General features: G+C 56.7%; 1 protein-coding gene across 8 annotated transcripts; it reads right to left on the bottom strand.

The window, feature by feature from the left end:
• MVK (mevalonate kinase) lies at window positions 1–23,918 on the bottom strand. Of its 8 annotated transcripts, none has more exons than XR_011646517.1 (11): window positions 23,613–23,701; window positions 22,628–22,719; window positions 21,598–21,769; window positions 18,732–18,876; window positions 17,116–17,271; window positions 13,648–13,751; window positions 13,051–13,096; window positions 9,392–9,482; window positions 8,888–9,004; window positions 5,208–7,629; window positions 1–3,593 (listed from the first exon to the last, which is right to left on the bottom strand). XR_011646517.1 is itself a non-coding variant. In XM_004478442.4 (11 exons), exons 2-11 carry the CDS (start codon window positions 22,703–22,705, stop codon window positions 3,442–3,444), a joined length of 1,215 nt encoding a protein of 404 aa, XP_004478499.2. In that variant the 5' UTR covers window positions 22,706–22,719; window positions 23,613–23,918; the 3' UTR covers window positions 1–3,441. The 8 variants fall into 8 exon arrangements, 6 of the variants coding, with proteins under 6 accessions (XP_004478499.2, XP_058137518.1, XP_012375089.1 ...); XR_011646518.1 differs by having other exon boundaries at window positions 23,414–23,640; XM_004478442.4 differs by having other exon boundaries at window positions 5,208–5,361; window positions 23,613–23,918.
• Window positions 23,919–23,947: the final 29 nt, after the last annotated feature.

The raw sequence follows: 23,947 nt of genomic DNA, 5'->3' as shown, positions 1-23,947 counted from the left end.
TTATGGCACCATCCCAGTTTATTTCAAAAGCGGGTACACACACTTACGTGGGGAGAAGTGGAAGGACATGGATTAAGTTAACAACAGTGACCTCTAAGTGGTTGAAAGGTGTTTTATTCTCTTCTTTTTCTTTGTACAGTGCACACATACAGTTTTTGTAACAGCAGAAGCCACAACTAATTTTTAAACTAAAGAGAAGAGCTTAGACTCTGGAGCTCAAATCTAGTTCTTGGCTGCTTCCTGTGAGGTGTGTGCTGTGCAAGTGGCTTGACCTCTCTGAGCCTCGGTTTCCTCATCTAAGACGTCTGTGACTGGGCCTGGCACACAGTAGGTGCTACGTGACATCCAAGGGGCTGGTCCCAAGGTAGCTGGAAGGCCGGAAGGAGTGGGGAAGGGAGCACCTGTCAGTGCTGGACACCAAGCCTGGCGCCTTGCGAAAGCTCCTGCCAAGGACCAAGAATGAAAGTGGGGGCCCCGGGAGGCCAAGGCATGACCACGCATGGAGGGCAGGGCCAGGCCACAAGCCGCCTGCTGACGGGGGCCAGTGCTGACCGTGACAGCTGCTGGCGTCCCTGCGAACGGGTCTTGGGGAGAAAAAACCCTCACTGCAGAAACATCCGCACAAATGGCGCAGCTACTTGGGTGAATCACAGTATTTTCCTCCCAATGTGACCTCTGCCAGAACTGGTGCGTTTTCTGCGAACTTCAGGCTGAGGGCGGGCGCTAAATCCACAGCGGGCTGGCGACGCCGGGGCAGCTGCGAACACTGGCCTGATGAGTGGCCATCCCCTAGCACTCGGCAGGAGGTGCCGAGGTGGCCCTAGGGTGTTTGCACCAACCGCGGGGCTGGGCCCGCTCAGCCGGCTTGGGACGTCCTGAAGTTTCCGGGCGTTGAGCACCACCCTGCCTTTCTGTATGAGGCGGTTATAATGATACGCGCTAAACTACTTAGGTGCCAGGCTCTGTGCCGAGGGCTTCATGGGTGCTTTCTCATTCAGTCTTCATGAGACCCCTCCGCGGCAGAGATTGTTATCACTCCCACTTTCTAGATGAGGGCTGGCCCAGGGTCACGAGGCTCGTGCGTGGCACGGCTGACCTGGAATCCTGGTAGAGTCGGGCTCTCAACCACGATGGCTGGTGGAGACCAGGACCTGCTGGCCCTGCTCCACGAGCAACCTTAGGGGATCGAAGGTTCGGCATCCTCAGCCCTGGTGGCCACCAGACCACAGCGGCTGGCCTGCGGAGGCCAATTAAATCAGCATCCCAGGGGCTGGAGTCCGGCAGTCCTGGGTTGTTTTTTAAAGCTCCCCAGGTGATTCTGGAGTAAGGCAGGGAGTGAGACTCCCTACAGGAGGTGATGAGAAAGGGCCACTGCTGGAAATGCAAACTGTCCACCCAGGGAGTAGCAAAGGCAAGTGGTCCACAGGGGGGCAGGCAGCTGCAGCTGGGGGAGAAGCTGCCCAGCACCCGGAGGCATTTGTTTGCCAAGGCAGGAGTAACCGGTTGTCCTCTGCCCTGGGAATGACTCCTTGTCCCCAGGGAAAGAGAGGGAACAAATGCAGGCCATAAAGAGCCAGTAGTTCCTGGCTGCTGCCCCCACCCCTGCCAGATGCTATAACTGCCACAGGCTCTTATGGACGCCCCAGGGAGGCTCAGGACGACCTCCCACAGGCTGAGCCGCCACCCAGCATCTTCCCTGAGAACAGTGACTGCTGATTGGTAAAATCTTCTGCAGAGCTTTAGAAAAATACCCAAACTCGGGGCCCACCAAGAACTTCAGAATTCAGAGGAAACGAGCTGGGGCACAGAAAGCATGGCAATACGAGCAGTAAAAAGCCTGTGCAGCTTGTGCCAGGCAGTAGCAGGGAGAGGCAGAGGGCAGGCTCTGGAGTTTGAATCCTGTCTCTGACACCAATTAGCTGTGTAGTTTCAGACTCAACCTCTCTGAGTCTGTGTCCTGATCCGTAATATGGGACTGAAAGAGCAATAACAGAATAAAAGAGACGATGTATGTGCAGTGAGTGCTTAGGACAGTACGTGGCACATAGTAAGTGCTGGGTATTACCACTGCTGTTTTACGCATTAATTTTTTTGAGGGGGTGGGGGAATCCCCATCGGTGATGCTGGGCCCATCTTTACTAGTTGAGCCATTGCAGACATCGCCCTCGCTGAGAGGGGCCAGGCAGGGGAGGAAGAGCTCACTGCTCTTCAGGCCGGCTACCGGCCAGCTCCAAGACACCCTCCCGGGGAAGATCCTGGGAAAGGCGCCCGCTGCCCCCTAGTGGCCCAGGGCAGCAGCACAGGGAGCCAGTTTAAAACAAATCCTTAAGTTCCAGCTGTTGCCCAACTCTGCCCTGCTCCTGCAGATCTGTGTGGCTCCCAGAGCTTCTGTGGGTGATGCGCCAGCTACAAGGGCCTTCTGATGGAGCCTGTCGCTTCAGGACGAGTCCAGTGGCCTGCTTATATAAAGTTCAAATAGGGGCAGGGGTGCCAGGCTCAGGGCTGGGAGCACTTCCCTCAAGTCTGTTTTGTCTGCTCAACCGGTGAATTTCAGAAAGGAATGTTGCAGGAGCTACTGCAGGCTTTTTGTTTCCACAGCTCACAAAAGCTTGCAATTCCAGGCAAAGCAGGTTGGCGTCGCACTGGTAGGACACAGCATCCGGTGTCATCATGGCATTCCTGTTCAGGAAGTCATCTGGGAAAACCCCGCCCCATCCCTGAGCCACAAAGCCACGCGACCTGAGAACGGGGCTGGAGAAGGGACGGGACACCAGGGGCGCGAGTAGGGTGCCTGGAGTCCGCAGAGCCGCATCCTTCCTTCTGTGCACGAGGTGAAGCCTGGTTTGCCCAAGATCATTTTATTCTCCTCCTTGTACAGACTGGACCAAACTGCCGCTGGCCCTGCCTGAGGGCAACCCTCAGGCCCGCCGTGGACGCAGCTCTCCAAAGGGCAGAAGGCAGAGGCTGGCCCCCGACCACGCACGGAGGAGCCATGGTCCCCCGGCGAGAAGGGCAGGCCCACAGCGAGGGGCAGGGGGAGGTGCCGGGCAGCCACACACTGTGCCGAGCGAGCCGCCAGATGAAGGTAGATGGCAGGAGGCAGGACGGGAGCCTGCTGAGGACCAGGGAAGGCTTCCTGGTGGAGGAGGCCTGGTGCCCAGAGACACATGGAAAATGTCGAGACAGAGTGGATGGAGAAGGCACGCTGCTTCTGAAGCGGGTCCCCTGCGTCCAAGCATCCAACCAAGTCGGCCCGGAAGTTAAAAGGTGAAGGCAGAGGGCCCAGGCAGGTGGGTCTGTGGGAGTGGCAAGGTCAGGAGAGAAAAGCCCTCCCGTCTCAGGGCTGGAGTCTCCCTGGTGGCCCAGAATACCACAGGCTCTGCGGTCCTGCCGCGGGCCTGGAGGGCACAGGTGCAGGGAGGGCAGCGGCTTGGGTGCATCTCAGAGGCCATCCAGGGCTTGCTGGACGTGGGTGTCCAGGGAGGCGGCCGAGTGGGTGGAGACTCCAGGGGCCCCGATGTTGGTTTCCCAGCAGTCAAACCCGCAGTCGGTCAGGGCCTGCTTGGTGGCCTCCACCTCCAGCCGCTCCAGATCTGCAGGAGGGAAAGCAGCAGGTCACCAGTGACAACCGTCAGTCCCCACAGTGGCTGTCCTGAGGGTCAAGGCAAAGGCCTTGGGACCAGGCCATCTTCCTGCTGCAAACCCACCCCCACGACGTGCCCAGGCTGGGCCCTGCGCCCTGTGCCCTCCCTGGGAGTTTATGGAGCAGCAGGGGCTCTGGGGAAGCAGATTTGGCCCAACAGATAGGGCGTCCGCCTACCACATGGGAGGTCCAAGGTTCAAACCCAGCGCCTCCTGACCCGTGTGGAGCTGGCCCACGCACAGTGCTGACGTGCGCAAGGAGTGCCGTGCCACGCAGGGGTGTCCCCTGCATAGGGGAGCCCCACGCGCAAGGAGTGTACCCCGCAAGGAGAGTCACCCTGCAGGAAAAAAGTGCAGCCTGTCCAGGAGTGGTGCTGCACACACGGAGAGCTGACACAGCAAGATGACACAAGAAAAAGAGACACAGATTTCAGGTGCCACTGACAAGAATACAAGGGGACACAGAAAGCAAACAACTTGGGGGGAGGGGGCCAGGAAAGGGAAAGAAATAAATTTAAAAAATAAATCTACAAGAAGAGCAGGGGCTCTGGGCACAGCCCCGGCCTCAGCACTGGCAGGCCGCGTGGCCTTGGACAAGTGATACCACGTCTCTGAGCCCCGGTCTGGTCACCTGGGGAGGGAGCCAGTAATGGGACCTCCTCCTCGGGGGTACTGGGAGGCTTCAACGGGACAATGCCCGGCGCCTGGCCTCTGGTGCACACACCAGAACGCAGACTCGCGTCATCCCCGTCAACCCTGACCAGGAACCAACCATCAGGGTCTGTCGAAGTCAGACACAGCAACCTCCTGAGGCCTGGGAGTCACCACTGAGGGCTCGGGGGGTGACTCTGGGGACCCTGGTGGGCTCAGTGCAAAGCAAAGGGGTAAAGAAAGGTGAAAAAGTAGAAGATAACGGGGGGAGTCAGAGAAGAGCAGGGGCCACAGAAGTGTGGGCACAGAAAAGGAGGGAATGGGCAGCCCGCAGCATTTGGCGCTCACTGGGTGCCCCCGACTGTCCTGAGGGCATGTGTGGGGGTTGGGAAGCGGGACGCCCCCAGGAGCCCCCGCCCGGCCCCCAGCCCCAGTGCAGAAGGTCTCCATAGGCCCCTAACTCAGTCGTGCACTTTGCCCAAAGACCAACGGGAGCCTCGTTTTGTGGCGAGGTGAACCCCCATCTGGACCACATCGAGGGGAGAGCGGGCTCCGTTGAGGCTGACACGGGGTTGACGTGCTGCCTCTTTCTCATGCTGGCGGGAGGCGCGGCGGGCAGGAAGCTGGGAGGAAGGGCCACCACGCAGTGAGCCCCTCCCAGGACCCAGCCCTGCACAGGCCTTTAGAGGTGTCTGTTTCCTTGACTCCGGGAAAGGATCCTGCACCGGTGAGGAATTTGACCAAGCTTACCCATTTTTTCCTTATTTTACCAATGAGGAAACAAAGGCCCAGACTGGTTATCATGCCCAAGACCCCACAGCAGAACTGAGGCTCGTCCGCAAGCCTCCCGCCGTGAGGGAGCACCCCGTAGGCGTGGGAGCCTGGACCGGCACACCTGCGTGTCCCCTGGGTACCTGGCTTGAGGAGGGTGATGCCGCAGCCGCCGCCGCCTGCGCCCGTGAGCTTGCTGTGCAGCCCGCGGGCTGTGGTCACCTGGCACAGCCGGTCCAGTGAGGCGTGGCCCACGCCGAGGGCATTCAGATGGTGCTGGTTCATGTCGATGAGCTCCTGGGCGAGAAGGTCCAGGCCGTTCCCTCTTGGCCTGCCTGGGGCTGAGCTCCCGGGCCGACCATGTGCCCACCCCGCCCGTCTGGAGGGCTGCTGGTTTGGGACCCTGAAGGCTTTGGCCAGCCGGCACTGTCCTTCCCGCAGGACTCCCCGGGGCTGGCATGGGGCCGAGCGCGCCCGCCCACCGTGGTGCACAGCACGCGGCACAGGCCACAGACGCCTCTCCACTGGCCAGGGTGGCTGGTCAGGGGTGAGGCCAATTGCAGCCCTCCCAAGGGTTTCTCAGCTCTGTCCACCAGAGCCTCCAAAATCTGTAAGGCTACAGACAGAGGCTGCCAGCGTCATCCTCCCTGCCAGCTGGCCAGAGATTACATGGGAGATGGACAGATTCCCAACTACATCCCGTCAGCCCTGCATCCAGCTAAGCCTGCAGCCCCTCAACCCTGATCTTCTCAGTTATAAGCCAATAAGTTCCCTTTCTGGGAAAAAGCTTGATTGCGTTGGATTTGCTGTTTGTAAGAGAAAAAGTCTGAAAAAGCAGGCCATCCACAGCTGCTCTGGGGACTGGTTTTCAGAGTAAGACCTGGGCTGTACTGCCCAGCAAGGTCACAAGTGGGGGTAAAGAGCTGCATGCTTGTCTGGTTTCTTTAACTAGGCATAACATAGTTCCTGCTCTCCCGAGGATCAAGTGAGATGCAGGGTGATGAAATAACAGAACTAAGAGCTGCTACTGCCCAAGCATCCTGTACTTACATCCCACCCTCTCCATCAGGATTTGCCAAATGCCCACAGTGGGTCAGGACAGAGCTGGGCGCTGGGGCTATAAACATCGAGAACTCACTCAGCTGGTGGGAAAGGTACTATTTACACTCAGCCTTGCTCCAAGAGGGGCCTGGGGAGACTCAGCGAGTGCAGGCGCTTTGCCACCTGCCATTACCGCTAGATTACCGATGCAGATGTGCTGCCCGGCCCATTTGACAGATGAGGACAAAGGAGGCTCAAGGAAGCTGAGTCGCTTATCAATTGGCAGGATTCTCACTCAGAACCAGGTCTCTCTTTCCACTAAGCCACCCTCTCAAAGCATGCCACAAATAATTTTCCTTCCGGTGGTAAGACTGACAAACCCAGCTCTAGGGAGTAGGCACACTAACCACAGAAAAGAACATCCAGAAGCCTCTCATCTCAGGTCCCCCACTTGCAAATCAATGGCTTAATGAGCGATAACTATGGGGAGAAGATGTAGCTCAAGTGGTTGAGCACCTGCTTCCCATGTGTGAGGTCTTGGATTCAATCTCCGGTACCAGGTCCGTCCCCCCCCGCCCCAAGAAAAACAGCGATAATGCCCAATGGTTGTACCAGAGTGAACACTCCTGGGGTTCTAACTGGCCAAGCAAAAATGACCCCAAATGAAGAAGAGGGTGCATCCACTTAGGTAAGGGGGTTCATGGGCGGCCGGCCGCAGGGTGGCCTTGCAGGGTCGGTCCCTCAGCAAACGCAGAGGGCCAGGCCCTGAGAACCCAGGCCGCCAAGACCAGGCTCTAGGAGGTCACAGAAAGGGCAGCACTGGGGCTGATGGAGGGGACCCTGCCACAGAGAAACGTGGGACAGGGCCTTCCAGGGAGGGGTCCCGGGGCACAGAATTCTCCCTTGTACAGCAGGGACCACGAGAGCATCTGCCTCAGGGCCATCAAGACAAAACAAGGCTTCTGTACAATACCTGCCACGAGGTAAGTGCTCTGCACACACAGGCTGCTGTTAGCATTTTTGTGGTTATGCTGCCATCGCCCCCATTTTACAAAGGGGGAAACTGAGGCTCAGAGAGGACTTCCCCAAGGCCCCCGGGCTGGTGAGGTACCTAGCCGGCCTGCCTGCCCCGGGGAGCGCTCTGGGCCCTGCTTCCACCCACTTCTGTAGAGAGCAGGCAGGCGTGCAGTGTGCAGCGCAGCTCAAGGCTGCTGGGAGCCCCCGGGCACCCCAAGGGTTGCCACTCACCGAGTGTGGCCGCTGAAGCCCACCTGCTTCTCCCGCCCCGGAGACGGCCCATCGGGCACAGCCGGCCCCCCGCCCCCATCCCCGCCGCCCCCGCCCTGGCACTTCTGACACGCAAGCAGGCAGGCATGATGGCCCGGTGGCAGCCCCAGGGGCCTTCCCCCCGCTCTGCGGGCTGGATGTGAACGGAAAACTTCTGGCGCCTCGCTCTGGGCCTGAGCGCCAGGTGTCACGTTGCGGAGGCAGGTTCCAGACACCTGTCACATTCTGATCCAAAATCTGTCAAGAATCAGATGACAGGCTGTGACACGGGAGAACAGCTCGCTGGTTCGAGCGCAAAGCTGTCCGGGAGCCGCGCGGTGCCATTTCAGCGGCTGCCGCAGCCAAAAATATACACAATGTATAATCAACGTGCTGCTCCGTGGCATTCTCTGGGGGCTCAACGGGGTATATTTTAGGCAGTGCTCTATCATTATTAATTTCCCACTCAGGAGGGCTGTGTTGCCGCCTTCCTACGTGAAAGGAATCAAGAGCCAGGAAGGCAGAGGCAGAGGCTGGAGGGGTGGAGGCGGACGGTGGGGCAGGGAGGGCAAAGCACAGGAGTTAGATGGAGCCCCTGCGCCTGGCCCGGAGGAGGTGCTCACTAAAGAACTGTGAAATAAAGGAGTGACAAACAGGTCAGTTTGCCTCCTGCCTCTGCCACTCACTACTAGCTGGATAACCACGGAGGAGGTCACCTGCTCTAGGCCTCAGTTTTGCCACCTGCAGAACAGGGACACCACACCTGCTTCACAGGTAGGCTGTTGTCCCTTCTGCAGTACCAGCTGACCTTGGCCACACAGCCACGACGCTCACAACGGCTCGGGGCTGCCTGACTTCCTCACTCTCTCCAGAGGCCAGGGGCCTTCTGAGGTCAGTCTACTTCTACCAGGCCACATGGGCTGTGCCTGAGGACAGCACGGTCAGCCTGTGGCTTCCTGAGCGGGTGGCAGGCCTGAGACCCTCCCGGGGCGGTGCCCAGCCCGCGGTGTGGATGGAGCCAGGTGTCGGACAGGCCCACTTGGCTCCAAAGCCCAGGGTGCAAGAGCTGCACTCCAGCGTTACAAACAGCACCGGGGCAGGGTGATGGCCACCGAAGAGCCGCTGCAGAACACATCTGACCAGAGCGGGTAGTTAAAAAATATTTGTTTGAATGAATAAGGAAATACACTTAGCAAAAATAGCAGGAGAGAGCGAGCCTGGTCAGCAATCGCTCCTGGGCAGATGGGAGGCCACTGTCAGCAGGAGCCCTGCTCCCCCTGCACGGCCCAGGGCTCCCCAACGCTGGCCCACCACACTTACCACGAGCCGGCACTGCCCGGCGCACAGTCCCTTGTGGGCCCTCATTTAATTACTCAGAGCCACCTGGGAAAGGCTTAAAAAGAAGACCCCCTGGCCTGGTGCGCACAGGCGCAGCACCCGGGCCCGGGGTCCTGACTCCGCCTTGGCTGGCTCGCACTCCCGGGGTCGGATGCGGGGCCCCGCGCAGGGCTCTTACTTCCAGCACGAGGTACTGCTCCGGGACCGGGTCGGTGGCCATCTCTCCCAGCACCCGCTCACACTCCACGGAGATGGCATCTATGGAGGTCAGGAGGGGGGCCACGATCTCTGGGAACTGGGGGGGAAGGCGGGGTCCGTGAGCCTGGGGCAGGCAGGCACGGGACAGCTGCTCCGGCAGTGGGAGCAGGAGGCTGTGCCCACACCCTCCACCCACCCACAGCGGGAACCTCCTCTCCTTGCGGGGCCCCTGACACGGGGAGGGGTGCGCTCGGCTGTGAAGGCAGCGCAGTCCAGGGGCCGGTTCAGTGGTTCCCGGAATCCGCCCTGCCTCCAGGCGAGGGTGTGGGCATGGACAGCACCTTCTTCCCAGCCTCAACCACCTCCCCACCCTGCTGGCCCCCACCCCCCACCGTCCCTGACCCCTTCGGCCAGAAGGAGGGTGTGGAAAGTCCACTCCCACTGGGTGGCCCTGCCCAGCGCGCCCGGAGCCGAGCGGGAGCACCTTGGTCAGCCTGCTCCTGACGCCGGCCACCAGGGCCTTGGTGCTGCGAGGGACCTTGGTGTTGGTCAGCAGGATCTTCAGAGGCGGCGGCCTGCGGGCAGAGAGGGCGGTCGGCGTGGAAGCTCGAGGCGGAGGCGCTGGCGGAGCACGTGGGGTGATCCCGCGTCCACGCCGCGCAGACAGAGGAGGCGGCAGGGGTCTAGCACCCACCGCCGAACCACGGCTGCCTGCCAGCGCAGCCCCTGCGTGGGTGGCCCTGCCCCGGGTGTGCCGCTCACCCATTCCACCCTGACTGCGCACCAACATGTGCTAGGCACCCAGGAGGGAACCTAGTCAGCCCGGCCCGGGGTCAGGAGCGAGGCTCCAGGAAGGCTCTGCCTCGAGGGATGTGTAAGCTGAGAACTGAAGACAGGGTGAGGCCGGCCCGGGCAGAGGCAGGGAGGGCGAGGGATTCCGGCAGGGGGAGCCGCCTGTGCAGAGCCTGATGGTAGCAGAGCCCAGCGCCGGCATGGACTTAGAAGACGTCCAAAGGGGCTTCAGCCAAGTGTGCAGGGAGGGGAGGCTGGAGGGCGCCGGGTTTCAGTCCCAGGGGGCACGTCGGGCAGCTGGAGTGGAAGGGTGCCGGAGATTTAGAGAAAAAATCCAACAGGATGGAATGGAGCAAAGAATGGGTGCTGGGGGGTGGGCACCCAGTATCCCCGAGACGAGCACCGAGGGGCCCACCTGCCTGTGCGCTTGGGCTATGCTCACCCTGCCTCGGGGTCCTGGACTGGTGGCCCTGCACAGAACCAGACACGGTCACAGGGAGTCCATTGCCCCACTCGAGCCGTCCCAGCCAGTGCCCGGAAGAGCCCTCAGTGGCCCCAGCAGGACACCACTGTCCTCCCCTGCCCTCGCAGGAGCTTGGGACTCCCTCCTCCAGCCACAGTCCCAAGGGCCCTGTGGCTGTCTTTGGGGAGGCAGGACCCCATTTCTTGTCACCCTAGCCTGCCTCTCAGAGTGCTGTGGGCCAGTGGGGAGTCCGGATGGGCTCTTGCCTGAGACCGTGGCGACGGCAGACCCCCGATCCCTGTATTTGCTTTTCTTTTCAGAGTTCGAGACTAAATTCAATGGGGCTGGCAAGGGCTGCCGGAAGCCTGCTTTGTCTCACTGCCCGGAAGCCCATGAAATTAATATCGATCGCTCAGCCTGGGAGGCTGCCTCTTTTTTTTTTTTCCTTCCACTTTACAAAACATGAACATTCTACTTGGCTTTTTTCTTCCTGTAAAGACAAGCCATGGCTCAAAAGGGCTGCGTCCAGGGAGGCCACACCTTGGTCCACTTCACAAACAATGTATTTGGTTACAGAGCAGCGGCACGTGGGGTCTGGGGGGCAAGGGCTCCCCTTGAAGCCACCCGAAGGTCCCAAGTGGAGTGTGGCCTCCTGGTTTCTAGGAGGAGCTGCCATCTGCTCACAGTGGCGCCCGCGGCGAGCAGCCAGGCCCACGCTGCTCTCTGCTCCTGTCTGCCATGGAGGGAGGCGTTGGTGCAGTGTGTCTGCAAGAGGGCCCACCGCCAGCCCTGCCACCAAGCCCACGGCACCGGCACCCAGGCCTTTGCCTCGCCAGTGCCTGTGGGACCCGGCCTGGCCACCTCCCCAGCCTCGTCTCCTCCTGCCCCCGCCTGCGCGGTCCACTCGGCCGCCTGGTCTCCCAGCTGCTCCTTAGCACACCGGGCACACTCCTGCCTCGGGGCTTTGGACTCGCTGTTTTCACTGCAGAGATGCTCCCTGCTCCCGGCAGCTGCATGGCTCTTAATTCATCTAGGTCTCTGCCCAAATGTCACCACCACAGAGGCCTCCCCTGGTCCTCACCCAACTAGCGCCCTCCTTGCCCTTCTACCCCAGGCCCCGTTTTAGGCTCTCACAGGCACTCAGGACAGGCTCTCACAGCCATCTCACGGCTGTCTCCTCCCACATGACGCGGGCCTTTGCTGGGCTTCCTGCGGAGGCCCCTGAGCCTGGCACACAGGTGCTCAATGCCTGCGCCGCAGAGAGCTCAGCTCTTCAGAGCTATCATTTCTGTTTCAGTCTCGGGATGCCCGTTAGATAAACGAGGAGATGGAGGCTGTGGGAGGAATGCCTCGCCCAAGGCCCAGGGCTGGAAGCAGCAGAATCAGGCTCGTGCCCAGGCCTCTGCTCAGGCGCCCGGCGCAGCACGGGTCACTTCCAGCCTGCCGTCTCCAGCCCTCAGCCCTTGCCTCCTGCCTCTGCGCTCACCTCCTCGCCCCCCGGGAGACCAGACACTCAGAGGCCCATCTTAATCAGCTTTCTACCCCCAGGGCCACTTCAGAGCTCAGGGTACAACTGGCCTCCCTGGAACGCTGAACGAATGAAACCCCACTGCCTCTCTGAACGACTCCCCAGATCTGCAGCCAGCGCCAGCACACCCTGTGTGTCATCCCCCGCAGCCCAGGACCTTTCTGAGAGCACAGCTACCTTCTCTCCGAGGACGACAGCCTCCTCCAATAGACGGTGGCCCCCGGGAGCAGGCCCGGAGCAGACCTCTCGCGCCCTGCCCTTGCGCCTGTTCTGGCTACACGGGGCCCACGCCTCCCTGGCCCCATGCCTCCAAGCCTCCGCCCGTATCGACTCCGTGGGCTGCCAGAGGAAGCTGCTCCCTGCCCTTTAATGGCTGCGCCGCCTTGTCTGGGTAGCACAGCGGGTGTCGCCAAGGGCGACTGTGCCCTCCACGGCACACTTGGCAATGTCCGGAGACAATTTTGGCTGCTGTGACTCAGCTAGTGGGAAGAGGCCAGGGAAGCTGCTCAACATCCTACAATGCACCGGGCAGCCCAAATATTGGTAGCGCTGGGCTGAGAAACCCCGGTGCGGAGCCTCGGAAGAGGTGGGCTTGGCTCCGGGGAGATGCCAGAGGTGTAGACAGGGGCGGGAGGCCAGCACCCGCCAGGCATCTGTGACGACTGCCCTGGGTAAGGGTGAGCGGGAGAGGCCCTCTGAGGCAGCAGACAGCACCACCCAACCTGATCAAGGGCTCAGGGACAAGCCAAAGAGGCCCCTGGCCCCCGCTCGCCCCGCAGTTAATCCCCGCGCCTGACATTTCCACTGGGGCTGCAAACAGCAAAGTGAAGTTGCATGTGTGTATTTACGATTACCGCAGAGGGAAGGGGTAAAGAAACACGTCCGGCAGGCTGGGAGGCGCCACGTGTCCCTCTACTCTGAGCCTTCCGCAAGCCCCTCCCCTGGCTTCGGGCTCACCTCTGCCTTCTGTCTCCATGACGGCAACTCTCTCGTTAACGGCTCCCTGTGCATGCCCCGCCCAGCCAGACGAAGAGGTCTTCGAAGAACCGAGATTCTTTACATTCCCACACAGGAAAATACCCATTCTTGTTTACCAAATGGATGAATAAAGTAATGGGGAACAGCCAACTTCTGGAGGGGGAGTGGCACGGCCATGTACCTCATCTCCCTCTAGTCTCGTGGCAGCTTGGGAGCTGAACTGGAGAAGGAGAGCGCAGGGCCCACGTCTTCCTCCAGATCCAGGGCAGTGAAGGCTGCCTCGGGGGAGAGGGAGCTGCAGGCCCCCGTCCCATACCAGGGCGCTCCCACCAGACACACCGCGGTGGCCAGGCTGGAAAGTACTGCTCCACCCCAGAATTACCTCTTTAAAGGTGAAATCTTCCCTTGTTGGTATCGGAGGGCTCCTCCTAAAGGAAAACAAAGAAGGTCGAAGCGGTGGGAACCTCTGCATGTCTGCGGCTAGACTGACTCTGGGTTGGGGTTAGAGTTTTGCCCCGGCCCTGGAGGAGGCTGAACAATCCTAGTCACCTCAGCTTCCGTTACCCAGGCCCAGCGGGGCGGGCAGCTCTCACGAGGCGCCCCCCCAGCTGCTCCAGCTTCACTCCCGCAGGCCACCTGGGGGCGAGGCCCACTGAGCGAGCGTCTCCACCAACAGGGGGGGCCGCTGCCGCGCGGTCTGCACACCCCGCAGCAATGCCACTGCAGCTTTAACGCAGGGAGTCCTCGGGGAAGCTCGCTGAAACTGGAGTTCCCAGGAGAGAGGCTGACTCAGTGGCTGTGGGGGAGGGCCCAGGGATTTCTCCCACTCCTCCCAAAGCAGGAAAACGCAAGTATCTGCCTCAGACTCCATCATTCCTGTTCATCCCAAATCAACAGAGCCTGAGCATCTCTGGTTCCAGTAAGGATTTTAAAAAGGATAATATAGTGAAAACGAAAACGAAGCCTAGGCAGCACATACCCCAGGTGCTGACAGCGTTGTCCACTCCAGAAGGGTTCCCGTGAATCACCCTTTCCCCCTGGAAGGCCCACCTGTTAATTAGTTCCAAGTCCTCTCCGGTCCACCTGGAGAAGACACAGAAATGCGGCATTACCGTGGTGGTGAGAGCCCCGGCCTCTCCAGCCAGGGCGGTGCCGTCCCTCCCCTCTGACACCCTCCCGCCTGGCTCGGAGGAGGAGTCCCACAGCCCTACCCCACTTTGCCTCTGACTGGTGGAGGGATGCTGGGCACGTTCCCTAACCTCTCTGAGCCTCCCCCTCCTCGTCTGGAAGCCGCTCACTCGGCCTTCCTCCCAAGCTGGCCGCATGTGGAGCTAGTGCTGACAGCACCCTGCCAGGTCCCCTCGAACAGCGGGGCCTGGCTGTGCAAGCAGAGCCCTGCAGAGGCACCTGCCCTGGAGCCAGGCCTGCCTCAAGGAGTGTCAGCGAGCCCCGCTGAGTCAGAAGCACAGTCACTAAGAATGAGAATTCCAGGCACCCAAGACTCCTCGGGGGCCAGGTTGCACCAGCCATCTCTGGATCTGTCCAGAATGCACGGCCACGTTGCCTTCCAGAGTAGGTGGGAACTCATGAGTGGATTGCTAAGGGCAAAGACCCAAAACACACAAGTACTGAATGGGGAAAAATGATCAGCCCCCTTCCCCGTCCTTTCCCCTCAGCCTACGTTTCCCTTGATACTGTGAGATGGAAAGACCACACAGTGCTTTGTATAATGTCCAGGGGATAATGTGTGCTCCAAAAAAACACAGGCCATCCGAGATCACAGCTGTGGGCTTCACCTAGAGTCCACACTAGCCACTCATTTGCTGTGGTGCCTTAGCTGAATCAATCACCCTCTCTGAGTCTCTTTCCTCACCTGCCAAAAGAGGATTTCATTGGCCTGCAACTCACATGGTGGTCGAGGCTATAACTGATGCGTTACCATCATGCTTTACTATTGACCGCCATGTGCCAGGCATCGTGCTAAAGGCTTTCTCAAGTGGACTAGCTCCTGCAATCCTCATAATAACCCCAAAGGCAGCCACGATTATTATCCCCATTCTTACAGGAGAAACTGAGGCTTCGAGGGGTGCAGTAGCATCCTGAGAGCACAGTGCTTCTCACTGCTACATGGGAACCCCACTGCTGCCTCGCAGCTCGAGCTCGCACCACTAAGCCTTCCTGCCCCAGGGAGAGTCACTCGCTCACTCATTCATTCAACAAGTGTGCATTAAACACCTATCGTGTGCAAGGGGCTGAGCAAAGCAGACGCAGTCCCGGACTTGCCAGGCTGTGGAGTCCAGTGGTGAAAGCAGGTTGGTAAGCAGTCAGGTCCTAACCCCGCACCCCTTGGGGCGATGCGGGCTCGGCCTGCAGAGGGGGGTCCCTCCTGAAAGGCAGGGCCTGGGGGGCGACGGGGGCCAGCGGGGTATGGTGTGGGGAAGGGCATTCCAGCCGAGGGGCCAGCTTGTGCAGGCCCTGGACCCTGGCCAGCACTTGGCCCTTTCCGGAACTGAGGTGGCAGCGTGCCTGGAGAGAAGTGAGCAAGCCGGAGGGGGAAGAGCAGCCCCGGCAGCTGCTCCTAGCCGGGACCTGGGGCCTCACCACAGAAGGGGGCGTCTTCTTCCTGCTCTGCACAGTTTGTCCTACGCGGGACTCAGGTTCCCAACTGACTTGGCTAGAGCCCAGGCCCCAGTTCCTCCTGACTTAGAAATGCTGGACAGCGAGGGGTGGGCTGGGACCTGCACTCCCCTGAGGCTCTGGGAAGGAATGGCCAGGGCTTCAGGGAGCTGGGAGAGCAGATGAGCTGCAGCAGGAGAAACAGACCTCTTTCACCCTCAAAAGACAGAGTCTATTTTTCGACCTGTGGGTGGGTGTTTAAGGGACCCTGGCCAACCAAGCCTCTGTCAGGCCAGGTTGTCATCAGCAATCAGCACCCAGTGATGAACAGTCACCATCTTATCACAGGATCAGTGGGCAAGGCTGGAAGGCCCGCCCCCCACCCCCAGGGATCATCAGGGCCGGTCCCCTCATGCTCAGACCCCCTCATTCTCACATGGGGGAAACAGAGCTGCACGGAGAAGAGGCTGCCCAAGTGCCCGCAGGGAGTTTCTGAGTTAGCAAGCAAACCTTCCTGGGATTCTTGACAGTCAGGTACAACCTTGCATTACCTGCTGGATCCTTCCCTGCCAAATAGCCACCCCCATCCTCAGCCCCACCCAGTTTCTCGCCACACACAGGAACCATTCACAGCTACTCAGGAATCTTTAACACCCACAGCCTCCAGATCTGTGGCCGATGTGGCCAATTTGGAGCAATCTGGATTCAACTGTACTTTACCCTACGTGTCTTGGAGAAGAGATTACTGGATGTGACAGAAACCCAAACAGGTACCCAACAAGGTCTGGGGAAACAGAAAACCTCAGCATTTTTGGGCCAGAGAAAGGAAAGCTCAGTATTCAGGAAGAGAAGAGACTTCCTTACTGCAGGTCCAGCGCACTGTTTGACTGGGGTGGTGATAGCAGCTCTGTTCATGCAGGCATCCAGCGTGCCTGAGAAACCTGCTCTTGGAGAGGGAAGAGACCAGCGTCTTAATGGGCTTGGCCAGGCTCCACGTGGCTGGTATCACTAGCCCTCCAGGTGCAGGGCTGTGGGCTCAGGGGAGCCTCGTGACAAAGCCACCAGACTGGATTCTGGGGCTCCTCCAGTCTTCCCAAGGGCCCAAGGCAAAGTGGACAACATCTGCGCTTGGGGCTGCTCAGTGGGCATTTCCCGAGTGACTGAAATGGTCTGACGTCCCCACTGTCCTGACGAGCCTCACTGGTTCACAGGCTCAGCCCAGGCTGCCTGAGAACACCGCAGAGGGGACACTCTCCATGGGGAAGAGGCTGGAAGGCTCCACGGGAGGGAGACACCCTACCATAACAGACATACTTCCTTACATTTATTTCTGAGGCATGCCACACTCTAGTTTTCCTAACAGTCTGGCACGACTTCGCAATAATCCCCTGTGGCATCATCACTGCCTTTGGCAGAGCGGGGAGCTGACCTTGGACGGGCGCAGCAACTGGGCCAAGGCCCCACAGTGGGGCAATGGTAGAGTGGGGCCTGGCTGCTGGCGTAACCTGCTGCCCTCCACACCTGGCCCCGGGGACTTTTCCCATGCCACAGGCACCTGAACCTGAAAGGGCCGAGATGGGGACTGAGGGGAATGGGACAGAAGCAGTTTAGTGCAGGGGCAAAAAAGAGCTCTGGCTTCAGAACCAGGGTCAAATCCTGCTCTGCCACTCACGGCTGTGTAGCCACAGGGCCTATGGCTCAGCCCCATCGTCTGTAACACACCTACCGGGACACCATTCGCCTGGAAGGGGCGTGGTGAGTTCTCAACGAGAGGACCCCTGCTCAGGTCCTGGCACCAGGAAGGCCGGACCAGGGCGAGGCTTGCGATCACCTGTTGGTGTGATGTCCGTCCTTCAGGGGGTTTGGGATCTCCTCACACGCGGTCAGCAAGGCAGCCGCCACGCACACTGAGTAGGCAGCGCTGGAGCCCAAGCCTGCCCCAGTGGGCAGCTCCGACCACAGCGTGATGTCCAGGCTGGGCAGGGCCCTGGAACACACCAGGGGACTGAGTGTGACTCTCCTGAAGGGCAGCGAGGGGCCGACCTCACTGACGGGACCTGACTCTGACCCTTAGCCCAATTCTCTGAACATTGAAGACTTCCCCATGCCAAAGGCGTCCCAACTAGATGGCAGGAACTCAAGGGGAACCAGCCAACTAGAAAACAGTACCAGATTCATTTAAATCATGACACTGTCCAACCAGGCTGCTTCCAGAAAAGCACCTTGCCAAACACCAACTCTTTTCTCTAAACTCCTTCCTAGTCCCTGGACACACCAGGCTTTCATGGCTGTGCTGTTGGCACACACTGGTCTCTGCTGGGATAACACTGTGCTGCTTCGTCCCCCAGGGAAATTCCTACCTATCCTTCCAGACCCTTCACAAATATTGCTTCCTTCATGGAGCAATCTGTGACTCTCGCTGACCACTCACAGAGGCAATTCCTAGCTCCCTCTCTAGGACCCCCGCCTGCAACCTTGCTCCACTGTTGCCTCATTGTTCACAGGGATGCCTGTGTGTGTGACAGCTCTGCTTCTGATAAATGGCGAGTTCAGAATCACTGCCCCTTATGTGTGTTTCCACCAACTGAGAATTATCAGCTGGAGGGGCCATGTCCCTCTCTAGAGAGCCAACGCTTATTGAGCTAAGTTCCAGGCACCGTGCTAACATAAATTAACTCACGTAAGCTCACAACAACCCAGTGAGGGAGGTACTACTACAATTCCCACAGATGAGGATGCTGAGGCTCATAAAGGGTAAGGCCCTCGAGCAAGCTAGACAGTGGCAGAGATGGGGTTTGAACCCACACGGCTGCTTGAGCCCACACTCTCTATTTCCATGTGACGCCACTTCAACATGACTGTTGCCGCTCTAGCAGCTGGCTCCCCAAAGGGCAGGTAACTCAGAGCTTATCATCGGGGCAAAGCGCATCAGGCTTCACTCTGCTAAGCAGGGAGTTTTCCTGGAGCCAGTGGGAGGTGGAGATAGATGCCTCCATGGGCATGACACGGGAGAAGCCACACAGTGGATCCAAGAATGGCGTCTGGCTGAGACTCTGTTAAGTCAGAGACGAGAGGAGACAGTGCAGGGGTTAAGTGTGGGGCTGAGAATATGAATGTTAGTGTTAGAGTAACTGAGTAACTTTCTCAGCTCTACCATTTACTAACTGGCTGCATGGCCTTCAGTCTCTTTATCTCTCTGAGCCTCAGTTTCTCCACATGTAAAATAAGGACAGTGCCTCTCATTGGGCCGTTGTGAATATTCAAAGGCTAGCCTATATGAAGTGTCCAGCAAGGTGCGTGGGCACGCTGAGGACGGCTGATGGCTGCTACGATTAGCAAACCTCAGTCGGCTTCGTGCATCCTCCAGCAGCAGCAGCCACTGCAGGAACCCTGCCCAGTTACCCGGGGGTGGCCGAGCAGGACTCCTTCCCTCGACCATGCACACACCTCTGCTTCCGGCAGATGGACAGGTACAAGTAAAGGAAGGCCAGCACGGCCAGGTGCTCGGTGGTGGCACAGTCCACAGGGAAGCCTGCCACCTCCTTCAGCTTCTCCACTTGCTCTGCGGTGGGCGCTGGGATGTCACCTTGTTCTGTCACATAGGCAAATAAGCAAACATAGATGGGTGAGAGGGTGTCAGGGTCTTTTAAGAATACAGACCAGTGAACGTGACTGGAATCCTGGTCTGGATGGGCAGGAATTCATGGTGTGAGCACCATTGCTGAGGCTATCGGTTACGCTTCTGCCTTGGGCTGTGGAGGCAGGTAGACCTGAGTGTGAGTCCAGACCGTGCCACTTAGCGACTGTGTGGCCCGGAGCATTTGACTTAAATGTCTCTGAACCTCAGTGTCCCTTCTCAGAAAATATGGGTAACAACAGCACCTCTTCACAGGGATGTCCTGAAAATAATGTTAAGTTAGATATGCAAAATCCTTAGCACAGCTCCCAGCAGGCAGCATGTTCTTCACCAAGAGTAGTTTTAAAGCATAAACCCACAGAGTGAATCCTAGCGCAATCCCTCAAAGGCCTGGGTTTGACTTTCCATTTTATAAAACCAAAACTAAGGATAGCAGGAAGTTAGTCCCAAGATATTTTGCTCTCCCAAATCATATTCAGCAAGCATAGAATTCTCAGGTGAAACTAGTGAGTTTGAAACATTGAGGTTTCTCTGGGCAGAAGGGAGTGGCGAGGTAATAACTTCTTCTCCAGTGACTTGTAAAAGCTGGGCCACTTTCCCAAGAGGCTGAGGCGGCAGAGCAAGTTGGACTGGCTTACTTTTACAAAGTGCTGCCTGAGCCCAGGTTGAATTCTCAAGGGAACATGACATTCCTAATGTGCCCAGATGTTAGGAAACTTCAGGGTACATATTAAGTGGTCAATGAATACATGCTGAGTAGAAGAATGACACATAAAAGGCAGCCAAGCCTGCAAAAGTCGGCCATTTCAGAGCTCTGTGATGGGGTGGGAATGTTTGTTAAGAGCCTGGGGTCTGGCATTTAAAGAAAAACCTGGATCTGATTTTTTTCTGTATCACTGATATGCTGAAGCCACCTGGCCTCTCTGAACCTCAATTTCCTCATCTGTAACATGAACTTGAATACCACCACCTACTTCCAGGGAAGGCTGGAGAATTCTAGGTGTGCTAACCTATGTAACCCACCTAGTTCAGAGCCTGGCACACACAAATGCCAACAAAAATGCTCACTGTGTTTATTATTCTTAGGAGGAAGCAAAAAAGACACTAAAAGAAAAAGATGTCAGATCTTAGCCACCTGGTAGAAAGCATGTCTCCAAGAGGCTCACGTTTCTTTCATCTCCTCCTAGGGGTAGGATAACCACCCCTCCCGTGAGTATTGCATTCACACCATTGCTCCAGCGCTCTCCTCCAACCCTGCTGGAGCCTCACGGCAACCCCCGGCCAGGCAACACAACTCTGCTCACTGAGACTGAAAGAGAGGGTCAAGTGACCTGCCCAGGGTCACACAGGGAGTCAGAAGTAGTCTGAGACACATCATCACACCCAACTGCTTCCACCCCATGCTGCTGACATACAAAGGCATCTGTATGTATTTAGAATCTGCAGTTGGGAAAGGGTCTACCCAACAGGTAGGAGTTTTCATGCAGTTTCAGGTAGTGAAAAGGGCCAAGTCCTGCATTTTGTGCTGTGTGAGTTGTCAGGGAACATTTTTGGCCTGACTGGGAGGACCTGTGTACTGTGGAAAGTTCTAGGCTGCTCTGGGTGATAGTTTTCTGACCCATTGTCCAAAGCAACGGCCTTTGAGGGTGTCCCTGGAATCACATATGCCCAGACCCCACCCACCACCACCAATTCTGATTCAACAGGAGAAGGCCAGGGCTGGGAATCCATCTGTATTGCGTAAAGCAAAAGAAAACAAAACTCTACCGGTGATTCCAAGGCGTGACTGAAGTTGAAAACGGTTGTTCTAATATAGGGATTTAATTCCATCTCAGTAAAAGGTAGGAGCTGACTGGCCTCTTCTGGGAATCGGTATTTTGAACTGACACAATATTGCCCATGATATCAAAAAGTATCATGAAGGCCTTTATTTGTTGGTATGTAAAGACATTCCCAATATACTGAAAACACATATACATTTCTGAACAGTTTAACTTTGGTTAAAAAAAATCAAGCTCCCTCTCTATCCCAACTAATCTAACTATCCATCCACAGAAAATAAATGCTTAGAGTCATGATGGGGTGAGGAACAGATGATTTTCTTACTTGTACTGTCCCAGTATTGTCTGTATTTTCCAATAATAGACATGGGTTACTTCTATTTTTTATAATTTTTAATTTTACAAAATGCCAATGCCGTCTCCTTTTAAAAAGGACAATGAAAGCATTATAGAAGGTAAGGTCCCATTTGTCCTCTCCTCCAACCTTAGCACCCTCCTGAGAGGTAATGAATCATCATTGTCAGTTTCATGTCTATCCTCCCAGACCCCTTTCTACATATTTACACACCCACTTATAAATAAAGTGTTATTCTTCATCATACCACACACACTAGTTTTTTTTGTACACACATACTATTTTGCATATTGTTTTCTTTTACTCAAGAGAATGATCTGATAATCTCTCCACAATAGTCCAGAGAGCTCAAGTGCATCATTTTACACTTGTAAATTTTAAAAATTAGTGAATAAGTAGAACTAACCTTACCGGGGTGGGAAACCCTACCCCACCCCCAGCCCTCCAAGTGCCTGCCTCTGGCTCACTCAGGAAGAGCCAGCAAGAACTAACCAGGCTGCCCCCTCCCTCTTCTCTTTGGGGCCCAGGCTCCATCCATACCTGGCTTCTCCTCCCTGTACTTATCCAGAAAGCTCGTGTCCAGCAGCTGAAGCCTGGCCACATCCCAGGCCTGCTTGATGCCAGTATTTGGTAAGTTGAGGCTCACTTTCCCATTGCTACGGGGCTGAAGCCGGAGGAATGTTCTCAAGTTCAAGGCCACAGCCAATGCTGCCTGTTGAGTAAAGAGCAATTGCAATAAACCTGCAGGTGGATGGCAAGAAGCATGGCTCTTGGAAGACAGAGGGCTGGTATTGTGTGTGGTGAAGAAATAACAAAAACCTAGCACACAGGTCACCACCCAAAGACACTGCTCATCACCTCAGCACTCTCCACGAGTTAATAACTCTTCATATCTGCCTTGCCCGTGCAAAACATCATTTGGTTCAGAGGTTCTCAATGCCAATGAAGCAATCACAATTTCTTCCCATAATCACCATGTTTTCAAAAGTAAATAAAGTTAAATGTGTTAGCAACACAAATGATGGCAGAGTGGCTAAGTGGAAAAGGCATGAACTTTGGTTTTGGATGGATCTGGGTTCATTCTTAGCTCTACCACAGTCTTTGTATGGGTCCTTAGCCAAGGTACCAAATCTCTCCTAAGCTTCAATTTTCATATGTGTAAAGTAAGATGCTAAAAGAATATAGCTTAGAAGGTAGTTGTAAGAGTTAAAAGAGAGAATGCATGTCTCAGTCTCCTTTGCTATTTGTATCATCTTCCCAATTTCTAAACATTCCAGTGCTCTAGAGCTCAGTCTTTCTTCTCTACCGATGCTCCTTTCCTCGGTGAACCTGTTCCACTCTCAGGGCTTTATAAATGATCGTTTTGCTACCTTAGTGAGTGAGACCAGAGAAGCCTTGCAGTGTACATAAGACCTATCTTTTCCTTGCTGGCTGGGGGGTGGGGGGGTGGGGAAGACTGATCTCTCAAACTTGCTCCCAGGCTATACCCCATGACTTCCTTTCAGCTTCTTTCAAGATCAGTTCTGGGGAGAAGTGGTGCCCAGTCCTCGAAGGCTCTGTGGGCCTTTACCTTGCCATGCACCACGGCATGCTCTCCGTGAAGGATGACTTTCCCTGGAGCAGACACCAGCAGGACTTCTGACAACATGGCTCCTGGGAATCCTGAAGGGGAAAGTCAAAGAGAGAGGAACGAAGGTCCCCAGGTGTTAAAGCACCCAGGAAGGGATCTTAGAGAGGTCTAGCTGAAGTTCATCATGAAATCAAAAAAGGCAACTACCATCCAGCACCTGTGATGTGCCCGAAAGATGGTCAACTGCGCACATCAGAAAGATCTGTGTTTAAATTCCAGCTCTTCCACTCCCCAGTGATGTGATCTTAAGTAAACCACTTAATGGCTACAAATCTCAGTTTCCCTATATGTAATACAGAGATGAAAATGATACCTATCTCAACGGGTTGTTGAGAAGATTTAGTTAAATAATGCAAAGGAAACAGCAATGCCTGGCACTTTGTAGTCACTCAGTTACTGAGAGCTACTCAGTACTGGCTCTCTTCTTGGTCCACCTTTTATTATCATTACAATTGAAGGCAAAAATGTAAATGAAATCACGGACAAGAACAAACTCTCTCCTGGATATATATGCTCTTTCCAATATGTGACAATCATAAACAAGGCAGCAGAAAACACCCGATACACTCTTTTTCGCACACGTAAGAAAAGACTTCTACAAGACAGAATCCTGCAAAGGGACCTGCTGGGCCAACGACAGGCATTATACGATTTTATGAACGATGCAACATTATCCTCCACCAAAGGCTTTACGTGGATTAGTTTTACTACTGACCCCAATCTCACCATGAGGCAAGTGGTAACGTGATTCCGTTTCTTAGGGAAACTGAGCTTGGAAATCACATCTGTCAGATTCGCCGTTGCCGATTCCCCCAAGGCATTCTCAGAGTTGGGGCAACTGACGTAGAGAGGGTGGGCGCCCGGCCTGGGGTCGTCCTGGAACTCGCACCTCAGGCCGCCCGGCCCCGCCACCCTCCCCTCTCACCTGCCGTAGCCGCCACCGCTCTTCAATTGAGCCCCAGCCACTCCTGCAACTCCTCCATTTCGGAGCGTCAGTGCCCCGGGGGAGACGACGTCGCCCTTCCGTCTAGCCAATCAAAGCGCGCGAACCGGCAGTGCCTTTACTAATTGGCTGGAGCGTTAGCCAATAGGTGTTGCAAAAAAGTGACAAATGTTTCCCCGCCCAACTCCTTCCTGTGAACCAATGGGAAACAAGTCCTTGGGAGTGCCCCTTGGGGTGAGAACCACCGGCCAATAGAAAACGGCGACTGAGCGGTGGCGCGCCTTGCTGTAGGTGGAGTGACCCCGCGACCTGGACGG

This window comes from Dasypus novemcinctus, chromosome 19 (assembly GCF_030445035.2).
Source record: "Dasypus novemcinctus isolate mDasNov1 chromosome 19, mDasNov1.1.hap2, whole genome shotgun sequence".
In the NCBI taxonomy this organism is placed as follows: domain Eukaryota; kingdom Metazoa; phylum Chordata; class Mammalia; order Cingulata; family Dasypodidae; genus Dasypus; species Dasypus novemcinctus.
This window is presented reverse-complemented; position numbering and strand designations above follow the sequence as displayed.